General features: G+C 41.0%; 1 protein-coding gene across 1 annotated transcript in view; it reads right to left on the minus strand.

The window, feature by feature from the left end:
- Positions 1–3,749: 3,749 nt before the first annotated feature.
- Positions 3,750–20,128, minus strand: part of CRBN (cereblon) — a 41,750-nt gene continuing 25,371 nt past the window's right edge. Inside the window, exons 6-11 of the mRNA XM_015417940.1 lie at positions 14,031–14,093; positions 12,358–12,442; positions 11,412–11,527; positions 7,939–8,003; positions 5,425–5,556; positions 3,750–5,047 (exon numbers count right to left, since the gene is read on the minus strand). Of these exons, the coding sequence (XP_015273426.1) occupies positions 4,864–5,047; positions 5,425–5,556; positions 7,939–8,003; positions 11,412–11,527; positions 12,358–12,442; positions 14,031–14,093 (645 nt within the window). The 3' untranslated portion in view covers positions 3,750–4,863. The remainder of the gene's footprint in view (positions 5,048–5,424; positions 5,557–7,938; positions 8,004–11,411; positions 11,528–12,357; positions 12,443–14,030; positions 14,094–20,128) is intronic.

Raw genomic sequence — 20,128 nt, forward strand, 5'->3', positions numbered from 1 at the left:
GGGCCTGTGCATGCAACATATTTTCAAAGACATGGAAACATCCATCTTATTGTCCATGCTTTCTGTAATGGGGCAAATATTTTCCAGATTTTTCATGCTTTAGGAGGTACCTTCTAAAAACACTCATTCAAGAATCATAGAATGTTAGAGTTGGAAGGGACCTTGCAGGTCATCTAGTCCAACCCCCTGCACTCTGCAGGAGCATAGCTGAAAGATAGCCCTACATACCTACAACATACCTGAATGATGGTCGTCCAGCCTCCGCTTGAAAATGTCCAGCGAAGGAGCATCCACCACCTCCTGAAGACTGTTCCACTGCTCAACCACTCTTACAGTAGGACGTTTCTCCTGATATTTAGCCGGTAACAACTCCCTTGTAATTTCCACCCATTAGATCAAGTCTTGCAATCCGGAGCAAGAGAGAATAGATCTGCTCCATCTTCTACATGACAGCCCTTCAAATACTTGAAGACTGCAATCATGTTCCCTCTAAGCCTTCTCTTTCCCAGACTAAACATACCCAACTCTTTCAGCCTGGAATCATAAAACTTGAATTCCAACCCTCTCACTATCCTGGTTGCCCTCTTCTGGACACGCTCGAGCTTGTCAACATCCTTCCTAAAATATGGTGCACAAAACTGGACACAGTGCTCCAGGTGAGGCCTGACCATAGCAGAACAGAGTGGAACTACCACCTCCCGTGATCTGGACACAATGCTTCTGTTAATGCATCCTAAAATTGCATTAGCTTTCTTCGCAGCCACATAGCACTGCAGGCTCATATTTAGCTTGTGATCAACCAGAACACCTAGATCCCTTTCACATGTGCTGCTCTCAAGCCAAGTCCCTCCCATTCTATATCCGTGCCTTTGATTTTTTGTACCTAAGTGTAGGACTTTGCATTTATCTCTATTGAAATTCATTTTATTTGTCTCAGTCCACTGTTCCAGCACAGTGTGATTTCTTTTCTCTTGACTTGTGGTAACTGCTGTGGATTTGACCACTCCCATCTCAATGACAATGACCTCGAGCCAGGATTGTCTACCTCCCATAGGATGTCAGTGTCTCAAGTAAAATACAGCTTGCCCCAGCACCATGGAAACAGCTTCCTAATGACCTGCACTATGCATCCTTTCGGTACACACCCTAGCTGGAATAGGATATGAACACTGTTAACATCTCTATTTTATTTATTTACTTATTTTATTTCTACCCCAGTGGGAAACCATTTTATCATCACAACTCTGTGAGGAAGGTTAGGCTGAGTGTGTGTGACTGGCCCAAAGAATGAGTTTCCATGTCAAGGTGGAAATTCCAACTTAGATTTCCTAGATCTCCCAGATCCTCTAGCCTCTACCCCACACTGGTAATAACTCAAATGAGCAGATGTGGGCTATGCAGCGCTTGCGGTCAAGATAATTGAACTGTGGCTTCTTACTGCTTTCACTTGTCTGTCTACAGTGCTGGCTCACAAAAACCAGAAATTTCAAATACTTTTAATTAGATTTCATGGAGAACTACAATTCCAAATACTATGGCTTAACTGGTCTTTTAGCATCTTCAGACTACACAGATCATAATTGCTCTTCCACCAGCTTTCACAAAGCAGTCAGAACAACTGACAGGTAAAGAAACTCATTTATGGTGGAACAAAGTTTTCCTCGTACAAGAATAGCACTACAACAAAAGACGATACGCTTGCTGATGTTCTCAAAATATGATGGTGATAAGCAATAGAAAAGGTTTGTGAGATATTAGGGGTTCTTTTAGAGTTTAGAAATCCAGTGGTATTTGCACTGACTTAAACATATCATGAACTGACACTGAACTAATTTCAGGTTAAGCATTTCCAATATTTTGTTCTCAGACAGCTATACTGATCTCCGCATTTTAGTGTCTGCCTTTTCGCTAAGCTGATTCCCTTCCTCACTGTTGAAAGTACAACTCACACTGCAAAGGAAAAACCAAGCCAAACATACAGAAGCATTAATGTTTTTATAACCAATACTATAAAGCATATATACTCTATACAAAGAATCCTTCACTGGATGGTGCTTTTAACAGCCTGTTGCACAACAGGAGGATATATTGTCTTTACAATTGTTTACAATTACACTATTTGGGGAGTTAGAAAATGAGTTTGGTACTCTCATATCTATGATACATACCGGAGCAACTGCAGAAACAATTGTCAAAATGAAATTAACACTTTTTGCTGATCTCACTTGATAATGATTTTCCTATTCTCTCCCCCACATCTTATTTCCAACTCTTTTTATACCTACACTCACACCAAACCAAAAATAGGCACAGTTCATGCTTGCTTTCATAATAACTATTCTATTTTCATCTGAAGCAACCAAACAGCAGAGCTGCAGTGCAAACCTAAGTCCACTGAAGTCAGGATGGCACTGGTAGCCAAACACATTAGGACCAGTTCATCAAGCACTTCTGATACAGAACCTCCTTTTGTTTCAAAGGGCCCTGGACAAAAAAGCAAAGTTGTTTCCAGGACACTGATAGTGTCCTCACAAAGAACCTGTTGGAAGAAACCTAATTAGACACTACTTCTGCCCTTTCAGATTTATTCTCAACAAGAGCACACTTCACCTTGCCCATGCAAAACTAACAATAAGCCTGAAGCCCATATTTTCTTAACGGCGGGACTTGCTTGCTCCTGTGGTATAGTGCTACTATAATCAAATGGTAAATGTGGAATGGAGCTAGGGAAGCGACCCCATATTTTAAAAAGTGGAGTCTTTCAACACAACTGCCTTCTACACACATTAAGAAGACAGGATGTGTAGTCATGACACTCTGTCCTGATTTCACATTCTTGGATTAGTACCAGTCACAGAGCCGGTTTAAATGCCACTTTTATTCCTCTCAGATCAAAAAGCACATTCATCACATGGAAGTTTAATTTTAATGTATGTTTGTAACATGTTAGCATGGGTTGAAACCTTATCTCCCAACAACACCACCACAGCCCAGCCTCTGGTGCAGTAATTAAAAAAAGGGAGGTCTTCCTGACATCCTGAATATCTGCACATCCCACTAATTAGAATGAAAACCACAGGAGTCTAGGCCCTTCAAAGAGGGCACAGTGCTTTATTATACATTTTACTCATTTGAGAAAAAAAGCTCTCTAGGTTTCTGCATGAGTTTTGTACAAGTTAACTTTCACATTCCCTGTGCTTTCAACAATACAGCTTTATATTGCGAGCTGAATAAAACCTAGAATGTTTTCTCTAATAAAAATGCTCCGTATTTCACTCCATTTGTTCAAAATGAGGTTTCAACTAATATTGCTTTTCACAGCTCAATGGAAGGACAAAGCTGCAGCACAAAACAAGGTGAACAGATCAACTGTGGCTGGGATAAGAAAGAGAAAGTTTGGCAACAAGAGGTAGACTTCAAGGAACAGCGTGAGCTAGAACAATTTTTGCCTGCATATAAAGCATTCGGTATTAAACACCACTTTCTCCCTGAAACTAATTTCCACCTGCAAAAAGCAGAAGCGATGGTGTTATCATTAAATGTTAGATTACAGAGGTTTTCAAGCAACATCTCACAGACTAGATAAATACATTGGAATTTGTACAAAATTACTGATTTTAGCAGTTTTTACTTCAACAAAATTACTATCAACACTTAACAAGAGCTCTACAGTGTACACTGAACAAATGAGGGGAAGAAGTGGCCTCGAGGGGGGGGGGGAGGATTCATATATATAAAGGCAAGTGTGTGTGTGTGTGTGTGTGTGTGTGTGTGTGTGTGTGTGTGTGTAAGAAAGAGCTGCCATTTACAAACACTGCTTGTCAAAGTGCATTCTGGGAAAACAAAACAAAACAGCAGAAAATTGCAATCCTATTTCTGGCACCCTTTTCCATAGCATGGACAGACACTGTTAAAAGGCAGTTCAAGATAGCTGCTTCCTCCCAATGCCAAACCTACATATGTAACTGAGCAACGAGCTCTGCCAAGGGCTCCACAGAATCTTAAGCGTGTACACAAAGACACACGATGTCTCAGAGGATTTGAATATTCTATGACTGACTTAAAGACACTGAAGGCTTTAAGAAAGAAAGCCACATACTTTTTTTGGGGGGGGTCTTAGATAAAGAGCAGTTCTGTTTCTTCTAAAAAAAATTAATAGGTCAAAACATGTCAACCTAGTGGAATCGGATAAAAGGATAAAACAAGAACAGTACAATTCTATAGGGATTCTTTACAAAGGAATTGCATGTAATAGCTCTTTTAGCAGCAGGTTTCAGCACTTGCTTTTCAAGCAACATCCTTTTTAACTTGGGTATTACAACCCCATCAGCCCCTACAGGACAGTCAGACCTCATCATCATTTAAGGCTTATTCAAGCAAAACACCCTAATGCCTATAAGCTATTCCACACTGTAAGAAAATTGGGATTCTTATACATTCACAACATTCTATAAGTAAATATCTTAGAACAGTGGGCAATAACATATGCCTATCATTATACACAAGCTGAATTACACATCGTCTTCACTCCTAATCAAGAAGTTTTTTAGACAGTTTTATCTCCTCAAAAGCAGTTTGTGTCTTCTTACATAATTACAGGACAGGTATAAACTGTACAATCCTCAAGCTCTGCCAGATTTTGAAAGCAGTCTACTTTTCTTGTGCTCTCTCACATTTAGCACTTTTTCATCCGGAAGTCCAGATTCAAATATTAAACCTTTCATTCACTTTGGAAACAATAGTACCTTTCCTTGGCTGAAGCTCAAATATACTGTTTTTTAAATATACAATCAAACATATGCAGCACATAGCAGATTCGTTTAAGAGACCTCAACTGCTTCTAGTCCATCCAAAAATACGGTGTCACAGGCAAAGCAATGGTGTTCTTTCTTGACCCGAATCATTCTCTGTTTCTGGAATCCTTGGCAGCAGGGCAGAACGGGTCAGTCCCCAGAACCGTTGAGGTGACATATCCTTCCTCGTTGCAGTAAACTTCCAACCTATATGGCTTCTGCAGATCCTACACTGGGCTATCGTCCATGCGTACCTACAAGATGACACCATGAACTGAGCAAGCATATAACTCAAGAACAATGCACACCACTTACAGTCACTAACACAGAGAAAACATTGCAATAAGTGGATACACTTACATAGGGCATGAACTGTAACAATCTAAAAGTGTGTTAACAGACTGGCTTAGAATGCTAAATTGGCTAGATACTTCTCCCTGACACATGCACTTTCCACATGCAAAGATTTTGACATGGGAGTGGTTCTACACGAGCAGTATCATCGACTACATTCTGGAGTGGTATATCTGGATGAAGGGCTGTACCATATGCTCTCTAGTGCTTCAGCAGTAAAGAGCAAAGCACTAATATGGCTACCTGCTAGTATGAAAAAAAAGAAACATTTTGTTACCCAGGAAACCAGCTGTGCTCTGTGGAAGATCTGCCACTCAGATTCAGGTTGCAGGCTTTGTACACAGTAAGGGTCTCATGCACGTAGCCGTGTGGATTCACGTATGCAGCCATGGGTCCACACAAGGATAGACTACAACAAACAATTCCTAAGTCAGTTAAGAAGCTACAGGATCCAAGAGTGCTTGTAACACAAGCCAGCAAATAACTCAGCAGTCTTGATTCTACTTTAAACAAATTCCTCTGACACTTGTGCTGGAAGTTTGGCACGCTGATTAGTTTTGCATTTAAACAAATTTCTGTCCATCAAAATTACAAAACACAACATGGAAGCCTGTAAAGATCTGCAGGCTCAGCAATGCCTTCCCCACGCTAATTCATTCCGCTTATCCATGGCAACTAACCAAAACTACATTTTAGGAGTGTTGCCTCGTAGCACGTACAAAGTGCTTTCAAACTATCTCAGACCCAGAAGCAGAATGCAGTTATGATCAGGATAAGGACATTTCTGCTTTGACCGTGTGCCAAAGGAATCTATTTTGTTACAAACAGTCACATCCTTACAGATCTATATATTAAACATGTAAATACTATTTGAGTCCACTCACTCCTTAACAAGTACATACAGAAGTAGTTAAATATAACATTTTATTTACTATATTTATAGACTACCTCTTAATCTTAACAGCTCCTGATAAAAACAAACTACAACAGTTCAAGTCTAAAAAATATATCTTAAAAACCAACAGGCAAAATATCTAATCAGATACCAGGAACTACAAATATCATCAGAGCTCTGACCTGGATGCCCCAGGCTAGCCTGATCTCCTCCGATCTCCTACACTAAGCAGGGTTGGCCCTGGTGGTCCGTACTTGGATGGGAGACCACCAAGGGAATCCAGGGTTGCTATGCAGAATCAGGCAATGGCAAACCACCTGAACATTTCTTACCTTGAAAACCCTATGGGGTCACCCTGTCAGTTGCAACTTGACAGCACTTTCCACCACCAAGGACGAAAGAAGAAGATTGGATTTATACCCCACCCTTCACTACCAGGACTTTCAGAACAGCTTACCAGGAGTTTCAGAACAGCTTACTATCTCTTTTCCCTTCCTCTCCCCACAACAGATAGCTTGTGAGGTAGGTGGGGCTAAGAGAGCTCTTTTGAGAACTGCTCGTGAGAGAGCAGCTCTGAGAAAACTTGTGACTGACCCAGTTTCACACCAGGAGCTGCATGTGGAGGAGTGGGGAATCAGACCCGGTTCTCCCAGGTTAGAGTCCGTGCTCCTAACCACTACACCAAACAACACCAAACACCACAAAAGCAAATGTAATTGTAGAAGGCACAGTTTAAAAAAAGTAAATTTTCCCTCTCCTCTAAAGAGAGGAGACACTGCCTGCTAAACTGGCTGAAAAACTGAGTTGTTCAAGCATTTGGCTTTTGCTGTTGGTTTCTCAGGTCACGTCCCGTCCTCTGTCTTTCTCTAAACCTTCACTTCATTAAGCACTCATCTATGAAGATGAACTTCTTGGACCAGTCACTCTCTCTCAGTCTAACCTACCTCACAAGGCTGCTGAAAGAATAAAATGGAGGCCACAAGAACTATGTAAACAGCTTTAAACTTCTTGGATAAAGGGGATGGGAGAGAAGTTCCCAGAGGAAAAATTTAGATGGCAACATGGACAAAATATATCATTTTAGTAATATGCTTTTGTTCACATACACTACGAATTGTTCCAAAAGAAAAATGTAACAATCACAAGTATCTCATCTAGTGAGATAACAGGTTTTATTTGGGCTGCATCAGGAACAGAATCTTTGGAAGTAGGGGGAAATAAAATTTGAATTATTCTGCAAGTAGCCATTGTTATAGGCCCAAAAGGTTCACGACTCCACCTGTCATCTTTCCCACCCTGACCCTATGAAACAGTGTGTGTTGCACAAGAAATATGATTAGTGGCTGGGGGGGGGGGAGAGACTGAGGATTAAAAGCTGAGTTGTCAAGTTTTGTAAAATCACCATAGCATGACACCATCCTTCCCATGGAAGCAGGTGATGTTATGGCTGCATGTGGAGTGTGAGCTATAGTAGAAAGGGGAGGAGAGAGAAAGCAAATACAACCCGTTGCTTAAATAGAAATGACCTGCGTCTCCTGAACAGAGGCATTTTATCAGAAATAATTCAGAAGGCTTGCTTCATGGGTGTGATACGTAGGTGCTGGATTGTCTTGGATCCACTGGAAGATTTCCACAGAGGGAAGGGGGATATTTTTTGTCAATTCCCCCTTTGCATTGTAGAGCTCTGGTTACCCCATCAAGCAGTTCCTGGGGGTCCCTGACCTCCAAGAGCAGCAATGGAAGGGGCATGTTAGGCTGCATCAGAAATTAACCAGGGTTGGTACAAGAAATGTGACTTAATACATCCAGTAGCCTAACTAGGGTTTGTATGAACAGTTGTACAGTGTGACATCAGACCACTGCCTAGCTTAAAATGTAGATCCATTCCAAACTCACCTGAATATTTCATTTTTTGTTGTTATTTCTGTGTCCTGACAATCCTTACAACATAGGGATGTACACTATAACAAAGCAAACAATGAGAAAAGTTCAACTCAAGCTTTTAGGCAGACTACGTTTTAAAATCATTTTGTCTTTATTTTTTAACAATTTCAAATTATATATAGACATTAATTAAACATTACTATCTTGAATACTCTAAACATATACATGGAGTGACTTTCCACGTACAGTACATGTTTTTGAAGACTCAAGTTCAACAACGACACTCTTTGTGGCAGGGGTATCAGCCTGAAATACACATATAGTGGGGAAAATGCTATTCCTGTAATGTATGCATATAACTATACTAAAACTAAGGTTATTTAAGGTTAAAAGTTTACTATTGAAGTGGGGTAAAAGTGGACTTGATTTTCCTCTAAATGACTGTTTTGAGGAAAAAAGAGGCACCAATTTTCTCCTCAAATTATGTACCAGGAAAGTAAAAATACATTTTTTTCCTCCAGAATTTGTCACTTACAATTTATGGAAAATAAATAAATATAAAAACCATCACCGCCACAGCACTGAAGAAAAACATTTCAAGTCATTTTATTCAACTTGAGACTAGCCTGAACACATATGAGGCAAAATAAATTCTCCACACTTCAGGTACTGCTAATGTTTTAAGAGTTAGAAAAACAGAATGACTTGGAACCATGTTAAAAGAAACTGCACATTCAAGCAATGTGGGAATTCTACCTCATTTGTTTAGAGTCCCAAAAGCATTTAATATTTGGCCTTTGAAAATTTTGTAAAGTCCCCTTTCAAATGCTTTTCATTTCACATTCATCCATGGCTTGATTAAGATCCCAATTTACAACTTTATATTTAAAAAAAACCACATTATAAACACAATACATACCCTGAAGCCACTGGTATGAGGTGATCGGACAAAATATAGGATTGGATCCTAAGCACTACGAGTGCCACTGAGCACATGGAGCAAAACTTTCCTATCTGCCCTCTTCCTACTGCAATGGGCTGTGCTTCCCAAAATGCAACTTTTAGGAAGTTGGAAGCAGCATAGGGTGTCCATAGAGAGAGGGGGTGAATCAGCAAACGTCCGTCAAAATCTGAAGGAAGCTTAATACCTACAGAATTCCTGGCATCCTTTTTAAATGAAAAGTTAATATTTTCTTATTTTGAAGACATGGAATCACACTTGCAGTTTTTTGTTGTTCAGTCGCACAGTCGAGTCTGACTCTTTGTGACCCCATGGGCCACATCACACCAGGCCCTCCTGTCTTTCGTCGTCCTCCGGAGTTTGCTTAATTTCATGCTCATTGCATCGATAACACTGTCTAGCCATGTCATCCTTTCCCGTCCCCTTCTCTTTTACATTGAATCTTTCCCAGCATCAGAGTCTTCTCCAGTGAGTGCTCCCTTCTCATTTGGGGGCCAAAGTATTTGAGCTTCAGCTTCAGTATCTGGCCTTCCAGGGAACAGTCAGGGTTGATTTCTTTTATGATTGACTGATTTGATCTCCTTACTCTCAAGAGTCTTCTCCAGCCCCATAAATCAAAAGAATCTATTATTTGGCGCTCGGCGTTCCTTATGGTCCAACTCTTACAGCCATACATTACTACTGGGAATACCATTGCTTGGACCATATGGACTTTTGTTGGCAGGGTGATGCCATGCATGGCATCCGACCTCATCACTCTTTGTCAAATAGAAGGGGAAGTCATGGAAGCAGTGACAGACTTCACATTCCTGGGATCCAAGATCACTGGAGATGGTGGCTGCAGCCATGAAATTAAAAGACGCCTGCTCCTTGGGAGGAAAGTGATGGCAAACACTTGCAGTTACCAAAGGGCATACTCCTCCATCTCATTTTTCTTTGAACTTGTTGTTGAAATGGTACTCCTAAACTGCTGTTTAAGCAGCTCAAGGACTTATGAACCACCTTCTTTGGTAGGCACTATTTCTACTCATGCTCTCCTTCAACTACAGAGGGCACTTTGTTCCACACCCTGTTCCTGAAAATCTCCTGATTCCCAGAAGCAGAGTGGGAGGGGGGGACCTCAATAGGAAAAGGAAGGAGGTAAAATTTTGCTCCACACCCCTCACTCTGTTGGCAGTACTTAGGATGCAAACCCAAAATCCATGCTGGTAAGCATAGATCAATAATATAACGTTATGGTTTTGTTTCCAAACATTTTTAACATTTAAACAAAAAAACCTGTAAATGTTGTGTGTCTATAGAATAAGAGCTTATTTAAGGACTTCCCAATTATTTTCCATTGGAAGAACTCAGAATGTCCTCAGACTTTTTCATGCTGTGCATTTAGAATGAGTTACAATTTGTGAAAACTAATAAATATATATTTAAAAAAAAGAATGAGTAAAATGTAGGGGTTTTTCCAGTTCGGGTGTATTGAACCCAAAGTTTTCAGGATTTCTGAAAAATCTGGATCCCAATACTGGCAAAGTATCCAGATTCAGAAATTTTTGAAAATCCCATTTTTTTCCAGGTCCAATAGACCCGGGATTGGAAAAAACGGGTGGTGGGGGGACAGAACCCAGGAGCAACAAAGCTGCAAAACACAGCTCAGCTGCAGATACCACCTCTCAGCTGTTTCCTCAATCTTTTCTGCAAACCAGCCTGGTATAAATGACTGCAGAAGAAAGGGGGGGGGAACAGCTGATAGGCGGGGAGCAATTTCCCAGCCTCTGAGCCGTTTCAAAATCTTTTCTGCACTCTCTTTAAACCATCCTGTTTTAAATATACTGCAGAAGGGGGGAAACAGCTGATAGGTGGGAGCAGCCTCCCTGCTTCTCAGCTGTTTCCCTGATCTTCCTGCTTCCAAAAATATCTGGGATTTTTTTTTTTAGATTCCTCCCCCCACGGGTTTCCTGGGAAATCCCAGATACTTTTGGGATGCCGAAATGTACCCCCAAAATATCAATAACGTATTTTTTGGGTATATCTTTGGCTCAGAAAGATCTGAATGCACACCCCTAATAAAATGTTTTGTAAGACAAGGTTTCCCTTGCGTAAAAAGAAAAAAATATTTCAGTGTTCCCCCAAATTTCCTGAGCTTTCTATGTGATACATTTTGAGAGTGAAAAACCTTGCCTTAAGAAGCATCTTACTCCTTCTAAAAGACAAAATATTTAATACGAGTTTTTTCCCAGTTAACCAAATTTTCCAATTTTTCTATCAGAAAAATTGGGACGGGAAGTTCTTGGGGAAAAAAGAGTAAGGAAAAAAAAGGAAAAAAGCCCCCCCCCCCCCCCCCCAAATGTTCCCCCTGGGCATTCAACTCTCTAAATATTAGTAAAGCTTATCTAAAAAAACCCCTGCCTCTTGAATTTAAAATGCTCCCCTTGAGAGACAGCATTGAAAATGTTTCTTGTTTGAAAACACCAAAATCACTGATGAATACTTACAGACTCGACTTAACAAAAACATTCAGTATACTTACTTTGTTCATAATATCAAGCTCACATCGAAGTCGCTGAATAGCACTTCCAATTTTAAGGAGCTGAATTCGTAATGCATCATCAATGGGCAGACAAGCTGCAACCCTATAGGAAAAATCTGGGGAGGGGGGATGAAAAAGCACACCTCATTTTATGATTTTTGTTAAAGAAGTCAAAAGGCTGAATCAGAAGCTTGATACTGGATTAGTTCTGTCTTATTATGGGTGTATAGTTTTACTTAAAGCACCAACAGTCAACAGCACATTATCTTGCGGCAATTCTAGTGGAAAAGATGGGTGGTAGTGATATCTTCTATGTGCTTTTAGCATATGCTCATGTGTTGAACTGTTGTATGGTTTACCTTTCATTCACTATGGTGTGTGTCTCATAATAATCCTGGGAGCATGGCGAAGAATATACCACAAAATTATTTGGGTTGGAGACACCATGGAACTGACTTCAAAAAGCTGACAATATCGCGATGTGGACACACCAACCTCTGGCTGCATCACACAAATAGCAAGAGCAGGATGAGCAAGAACAACAACCACGTTCCACACAGAGGCAGCACTTCACTTCAGCAGCAACTGAGCCTCTCCCTTGGCTTTCTGCCCACCAAGTTGTATGGAGTAATGGCCACATAAAAGCCCTTCAAGTAGCTTCTATGTAAGGCCTTGCTATACAGAGGGGCCCAAATGCTATAGATGCTCTGTCCTATAAAAGAGCAGCATATACCTTTAAGGTAAACCATCTGGTCTGGCACCTTGGAAACCAACATACTGTATTGTAAAAATAACCCACATTCAGGTAAACCCCTTTTTTCCAGTAACAGTACCAACCAGTGGACCACTACTGATTAAGAAACAAGGAAAAATAGAGGATGACATATTAAGGAATTTTTTATTTAATTAAGTGTACTTTTTTATTTAGTTAAGTGTACTAAAGTACCTATTGGATTTGATGGAAGTGATTCGTCTTTAAGATTTTCATCCCACTCATGCAGCTGCTGCTTGACTCTTTCCATCAAGGTTTCCTTGTGTTAGAAGAAAAACCTAATTTAAACATAACACTTCTTCTTTCTTTATTAAGTAAGAAGAACAAACAGAGATCCTTTGAGGTTTTATTATGGAGGGAAAATGTAATATTCTGAATTTGACAATGACATTCCCTAGGACAGTGGTGGTGAACCTATGGCACAGGTGACAGAGGTGGCACTCAGAGCCCTCTCTGTGGGCATGCGTGCCATCGCGCCAGCCAGGCCCAGACCATCATTAAAGTGTCGAATTATCTGCCAAATAATTTTAAGTAAATGAAAGCATTTGGGATTGCTTTCCTTACTTTGTTTGGATCATCTTAAGTTAGTGTATGAATTGTTTTTTCTAACCTCAGTATTCAGGTTAAATTGCCGTGTTGGCACTTTGCGACTAATAAGTGGGTTTTGGGTTGCAATCTGGGCACTCGGTCTCTAAAAGGTTCACCATCACTGCCCTAGGAATTTCTTTTTACACATACAAAAATGAAGGAAACTATGAGCAATCCAGAAACATAGTATACTACACTTGTACCAAAGTTATGTACACAAAACAGCTGTAAGAAAAGGCTGAGGAAAATACACCATTTTTCAGTGGTTGAGGGAAAGTTGTGATCAACCCCAGTTCTATCACAAACTCAGTAGGTAACATTTATTCTTGGTCTCCCATCTGCAATAAGGGGACATCACTGGCCTCCTTTGACAGCTTGTTGTTATTACAAGACAACAACTGTGAAAAACCTTCAACAGGGCAAGTGCTAGCTAAAATTCTATTATTCAATGACATTTGCAGGTAGGTGTAAGTCAACAGCTTAACTTTTACATTTACCAGCAAGTACACAAAACTAGTAATTCTCTATACATGTTGGTATGCATATACAAAAGAGGCATCACACCTACTTTTGCCAAGGACAAATATATTAACTGAAAATCTAAGCTGGCAGTCAACAAAACTGAAACAAGAAAATAAAGAATTCTTCTTCATTGTATTCAGGGTCTAGAAGAGCACCAGACAAGTAATACTGGTACACAAATCATTCAGAGTCTTCATACTAACAAGATGAACAAAGTTCAAAGTCTATCTGTAGGTTGATTACTGAAGCCTCATGGCAAATTAAAAGCTACATCTGTGCAGGTCACCGGATGCTAAAAAGCATGTTTTAAGGTCATTAGTTGATTCAAAACTAAGTCAGCAAGAGAACTGCTTGAAGTACAAAGTCAGTAAGATAAAAATAACATATAATTAATCCATTGGAGGATGTACCAACTTTTGGGGGTAAAGACTGCATCAATACATTAACAAGACAACAGTCCAAGCTACAGAAAGCACATGGGGTTGGATTCCCATGTTTCCTTTGTAGTAGTAAGAAAGCTGCAGTCTTTCTTGTTTAGCACAAGAAGGGAGCCGTAGGATCTGTCCATTTGTTATTTTAAAAGTAAATGTTTTAAAAGATTAATAACCCACAACGATGTATGATGTTAAACCTCTTCTGTAAGCCGCCCTGAGCCCGCTTGCGGGGAGGGTGGCCTATAAATTTGATAATAATAAATAAATAAATGTAACAAAGATTAAGATCTTGTTAATACTTACAGCATCATATAAGGAATACAGCCAAGATGGCCATGAAGTCAGACTAGCACAGTGGAACTTCCTCTGTAAAGACATATATATTTCATTATTATTGCAGAATAAGCTTTACCAATACCAGGGGAAGGATAATGCTACGCACTGGCGTATTTAATAATTAGCCCATTCCAACACCTCCCCCATTCTGTGTTTGTATGACTCTTCTTTTCAGTACTTTCTGGTAAAGAACACAACATTTCTTTCGAACTTCAGAACATCCTAATAAGGGGAAGAGGGATAAATGTGTTTTTTAGACGATGGAACAGCAGCAACCAAGGACTTGCATTTCTGAACCACACTGACTTCAGCTTCTTGGAGGAAGGTGTGGGGTGGAAAGGATAAAATGTAACTAACACATATTGCCATTTGCATTTATGTGCTTGAAATTGCCCCATTCATATGGGAAATTGCTTGACCTGTGAAGCTGACCTTACGCTACTGCATATTAAGCAGTTTATTGTGCAACATAGGGCATGGATGAATCAGCTCACAGTTACATTGTTTTTAGGACCAGTGTTCACTCTCTATGGAATCTATTAAACTGTAACAACACATTTGAAGAAAATTAAGCCTAAATGAAGGACAAAAAAGCACTGCAGTAAGAAAGAAAGAAAAGGGAAGCTAGCACAGTAACATAAAGGTATACTCTTGGTCACTTTGAATTAGACTCTATATTAGGGACCATTTCACTGTAATCACCTGCCTTTACACACTGAGATTTGCTGAAGGACTAAAGCCATCACCAGATTAGATTCTGTATTCTGCTTATTTTTATTTAGTCTTACCTGTTTTTTTAAAAGGACTTAAAACATTAACATATATTTAAAATGAAAGAATAAAAGCTACAAGTTTAGGCAGAATTGAGGCTTAACCAGTTCACCGTATTACAGTAATATAACATGGATGTGATTAAGGCAAAGTCTACCTTTCCTAAGTGGCAAAGTGCAGAAGTGGCAAAGTCTACCTTTCCTAAGAAAAAAGCAAAATTAGTTCAGCTGAGCAAAAAACCTTGAACCCTTTATGAGCATAGTTGTTACCTGGCCATTCAGAAGAGAATGACATGTCTGCATCAGAATTAATTAAAATCTAAAAAGGGCCCTAACAGCAGAATTCGGCCCCTCTAATTTAGGGATTCAGAAATCAAGTATTTTCAGCTCTTCATACAAGTCTTTTGGCTGGTTCGTTAGTGGGTGGGAAGGAAAGAAGGAAGCAGGAAAACGAGAGGCTATGGGGGCTTTCAGAGAAAGTAAAGAGGAAATAGTGGGGGAGGGAAAAATAAGATGCCCCTGGCAGGTCCTTGCAGGTCCCCTGCTTGTATTAGATCCCATGTGAAACCTATTTTAAGGGGGATAAGGAAACTTTAAACTTATCTACTGGTAATGGTATTTTACAACCTAACTCTACATTTAACTGTCCTACTAATACCCCTAGAGTCCTAGTTTTTCAAGAGCTTGTCCTGGAAGAAATAAATAGACTGGAACAGGTTGAGTTCCCAGCCTGGCATAATCTAAGTAATTTGGAGAAAAACACTCTCAAACAACTCTGCCAGCATACAGATGTTATTTTTAAGCCGGCAGTTGGGTGGTATCGTAGTTGTGTGGTATCATGATAATTACATCAAAGAGGCACACAGACAATTAAACAATGACACATTATATCACGAGCTCAGAAAATCCTACTAAGGCAAGAAATAGATAGAAGAATTGCTACGGGGGGTGTTGCTCGAAAACTATATAAACACACATATGATTTCCTCCTGCAATCTGAAAAGTGAGTGCCTCAATTCTATTTGCTACTGAAGATTCACAAAGATATTCTCCCAGTTCAAGGTAGACCAACAGTCTTGGAATGTGGATTCATTTTGTGGGATGTGGATCCTTGCTATATATTTGGACCTTTTTCTTAAACCTTTAGTTTCTGAGGCTATATTGTTTGTGACAATGCACATGGCTTCAATGTATACCAACATTCCACAGGATGAGGCCCTCCAAGTACTATCTGAGGTGTTGGGAAAGGAGAGATAACTTGAACCCATCCACATCATTCTTGTGCAGTATTGCAAAACTGTGCCTTAAAAAATCTTTTTTTCAATTCTGCAATCCTTCTTTTGGCAAGTTTTTGTCACAGCTATGGGCTGCAATTTTGCCCCTGAACTGGCGAACCTATTTATGGATAAACTAGAATATGAGTTTAGCCTGCAGAACGATAACATAAATAGGAACTATACTTCTCTATATAAAGAGATTTTTTGATGATATCTTCATCTGGACAGGTTCCAAAGAACTACTAGCTCAGTTTGGCCAATGCATCAATACATGAAACTATCCCATTTGAAATTTGATAAAAGTACCCTCAATTTTCTAGATATTGTAGTTGGAAAACAGGGCAATACCATACATACTGGTATGTATAGAAAGCCCACAGATGTTAACTCCTTCTTGGCTGGGGGCAGTTTTCATCCTTACCATCTGAAAAAGAATTTACTATATTCCCAACTTCTTAGATGCAAAAGAAATTGTAGCCTCAAATCAGACTTTAATAAACAGGCTCAAATACTGTTGAAGCAAATGTCTGACAGGGGTTATTCAGCCAACATTCTTAAACAGGCTTTTTTCAGAGCGAAAAACACTACTAGGGCATCCCTTCTAACTCCCAGGGTAAAGAAACAAAACACAGATAGAATGGTAATAACTAGGGATCCGCATGAACTGACGAACCACAAACCATGAACTTTCACGAACTTTTCCTGTTTCCCAAACCGGTTTTGTGGTTCGTTCAGTTTGTGAGTTCAGGAGGTGACAGAACAGCTTCTCACGAGTTAGAAATGCCAAACTTAAAGGGAGTCTTCAGCAGGCTCTCCTCCACCCACCCTCCAAGTTTGGTGAAGATTGGATTTAGGATGTCTGAGTTACAGTCTCCCAAAGCAGGAAAGCTTAGCTCTAGTCTCCCCTTAAATCAGCCACGCACCAAGCAATTCTTCCTAACTCACTCTCACACAACAAATAACTCCTCTCTCTTCCTGCTGCAAAGGGAAAGCAGCTGAGTCAGTGTGTGTGGGTGTACACACACACACACAATCTGCTCCCATAGAGCAGAATGAAAGCTCCATGGTTGGCTCCCACAGCTGCCATCCAAGTTATGGACAACTGCTATGGGTGTTTCTAGGGCTCTCCACAAATCCACCCCCAGCGTTGCCTAGGAATTGATTGAATTGCCACCAAGCTGTCTGGAGAACGAAGTGCTCTAATGAACCTCCATGGAAAAAAGGCGGTTTCTTTTCTGATTCAGGAAAGATGCAACCAAATGAACTGGTTCAAAACGAACCATAAACTGGCCTGGTTCATGCTCAAACCGTGGTTCGTTTCTCAGTTCATGCACATCCCTAGTAATAACCTTCACATGTAATAGAACTTACACTCAATTAAGTGACATCATCCAGAAGCGCTGGCTTCTCTAATCAGATATACCCAGATGTAGATCCCCCCCTTTGCCTACAGATGATCCAAAAATTTACAGGATATGCTGGTAACAAGTAAAATTGATGAGCCTAAAACAGATAACACCACAATGGATGGTAGAGGTATCCCTTAAGTCAATTTCCCTTTTAGCATTGTGCAGCATGTGTTTTTCAGTCAAAAGACATACATTAAAGAATTTGTAAAATTATAAGACCGTCAATATTAATTCTTTTGTTAATCGTAATTCTAAAGGTATTATATATATTGTACAATGGCCATGCAACCTCCTATATGTAGGTTTCTCAACAAGACCTGTCAAGACATGCATTTGTGAGCATCATAGCTGTATCAGGGTAGAAAAAATTTCAGCTCCACTAGTACAACATTTCTGACCTTCACTCACACTGATAAGGAGCTTTGATTCTGGGTGGCTGAACAAGTTTTGGCTCCCCCACACCAGCTCCTTAAGTAACTAAGGAGAAACAAGACTTTTTGGATATATATTTTGGGGACCTCATTGCCATTGGCACTAAATGAAGAGACTGATTGGCTATATATTGACTAAGTATGGATTAAGTTTAAAAGTGCTCTGCCTTTCTCTCCCCCCCCCCCGTTCCTTCCTTTTTTACTATTTCTTCTCCCTCCTTTCCTGCTCCTATATTTTTATATACACACACACATACATACATATACACATACTAGGAATAAGGCCCGTTGTGGAAATAAATACAACGAGCTCCAGAAAGAGGCTTTGAGAGAGTGCCAAGGCCTTGGGCACTCAGCGTCAATGTGCTGTGGCGACCTCAGCAGGGTATAATGACACAGAGTCCACCATTTTCTCCAGAGGAACTGATCTCTGCTACCTGAAGAGCAGTTGTAATTTTGAGTTATCTCCAGCCCTCACCTGGAGATTGGCAACAATTGTTACCCAGGAGGAAATGGCTGGTCTGGAGGGTGGAGTCTATGGCATTGTACTTGTCTGAGGCCCCACCCCTCCTCAAACCTCGCCCTCTCCAGGCTCCACCTCTCAAGTCTTCATGAATCTCCCAACCTGGAGTTGGCAACTCTATCTCCTTCCCAGCCAAGCATCAACCTGCCATTTCTGCCCCTCTGATTTCAGCCTTACATCGCCTCCGCCTTCCCTCCTGGAGATCAGTTGTAATTCTGAGTGATTTCCACCACTCTCCTGAGATTGGGAACAGTGGTTCCCCAGAAGGGAATGGCTGGTTGGGAGGATGGAGTCTATGACATTGTACCAGTCTGAGGTCCCACCCCTCCTCAAACCTCACCCTCTCCAGGTTCCATCCCTCAAATCTCGAGGAATTTCCCACCTGGAGTTGGCAACCCTATCGCCTTCCCAGCCCATCATCAACCGACCTTTATTTCCAACTTTCCATTTCCCCCGCACACACACACCTGCAGCCTCTCCCGTGCTCTGAAGCCCTGACTGCCAGAGTCCACCATTTTCTGTGCTCTGAAGCCCTGACTGCCACAGAATCCACCATTTTCTCCAGGGGAACTGATCTCTGCCACCTGGAGAGAAGTTGTTATTCTGAGTTATCTCCAGCCCTCACCTGGAGATTGGCAACAATGGTTTCCCAGGAGGAAAAGTAGTCTCTCTCTGCAATGGGAACCAAAGCAGCTTACATCAGTTTCCTCGCCCCCTTTTGACTTGCACAACAACCCTGTGAGGTAGGTTAAGCTGAAAGTCTGTGACTGGTCCAAAATCACCCACTCAGCTTCTACAGCCGCCCTGAGCCTTCGAGCCGCCCTGAGCCTTCGGGGTAGGGCGGGGTATAAATTTAAATATAAATAAATTTAAAAAAAAATACAGCAAGAACCTGGATCTAGCAGACCCTGCTCTAAAGCACTGACTGTTAAGGTTGGGCAGCCAACCTCCAGGTGGACCCTGAAGATCACAAGGTATCACAACTGAACTCCAGACAACAGATCCCACCCCCCCGGAGAAAATAACTGCTTTGGAAGGTGGGCTGTATGGCATTCTGTTCAGCTGAGGCCTCTCCCCTCCCCAAACCCTGGCTTCCATAGACTCTTCCGGAAAATCTCCAGGAATCTCCCTACCTGGGGCGGGCAACCCTAGACTCAGGACTGGCCCCAATGAGTTCCTCACAAAGGCCTGCAAAGGGTTTCCTTCCATTGTCTGAACCAAGCTTGGTTGCCTACCGTGGCGAAACGGGCTCCAGTTCACCACTCAACTGTTTGCCTCCCACCCTCATCCCATGCGCGTATCTCACTCCTTAAATTCGCTGACACGACTCACCGAATTGGCACTGTCTTTTTAGAGGGATGGTGAGACCCCTCTGGCCAAATCTCCGTATTTGGAGATGGAATCCCCAGTTTTTTTGGGATCCCTGGAAAGTTGGCAACCCAAGCATCTGGCCTTTTCTTGCTTCCCTGGGCTACCTTTTGGTATTGTGCAGGGCAGGGAAGACTATGTTGTCAGAAGACAACACAGATTATTAGCCCAAAGTAAAGAATTTAACTATTTACACAATTATGGGGCACACACACACTAAATAAATAAGGCACAACTGTAGGAGTAAGGGCATAAATCAACAGGGGTTAAACACAATCATCTTTCCC

Source organism: Gekko japonicus, unplaced genomic scaffold (genome assembly GCF_001447785.1).
Source record: "Gekko japonicus isolate JY-2015 unplaced genomic scaffold, Gekko_japonicus_V1.1 scaffold873, whole genome shotgun sequence".
Taxonomy (NCBI): domain Eukaryota; kingdom Metazoa; phylum Chordata; class Lepidosauria; order Squamata; family Gekkonidae; genus Gekko; species Gekko japonicus.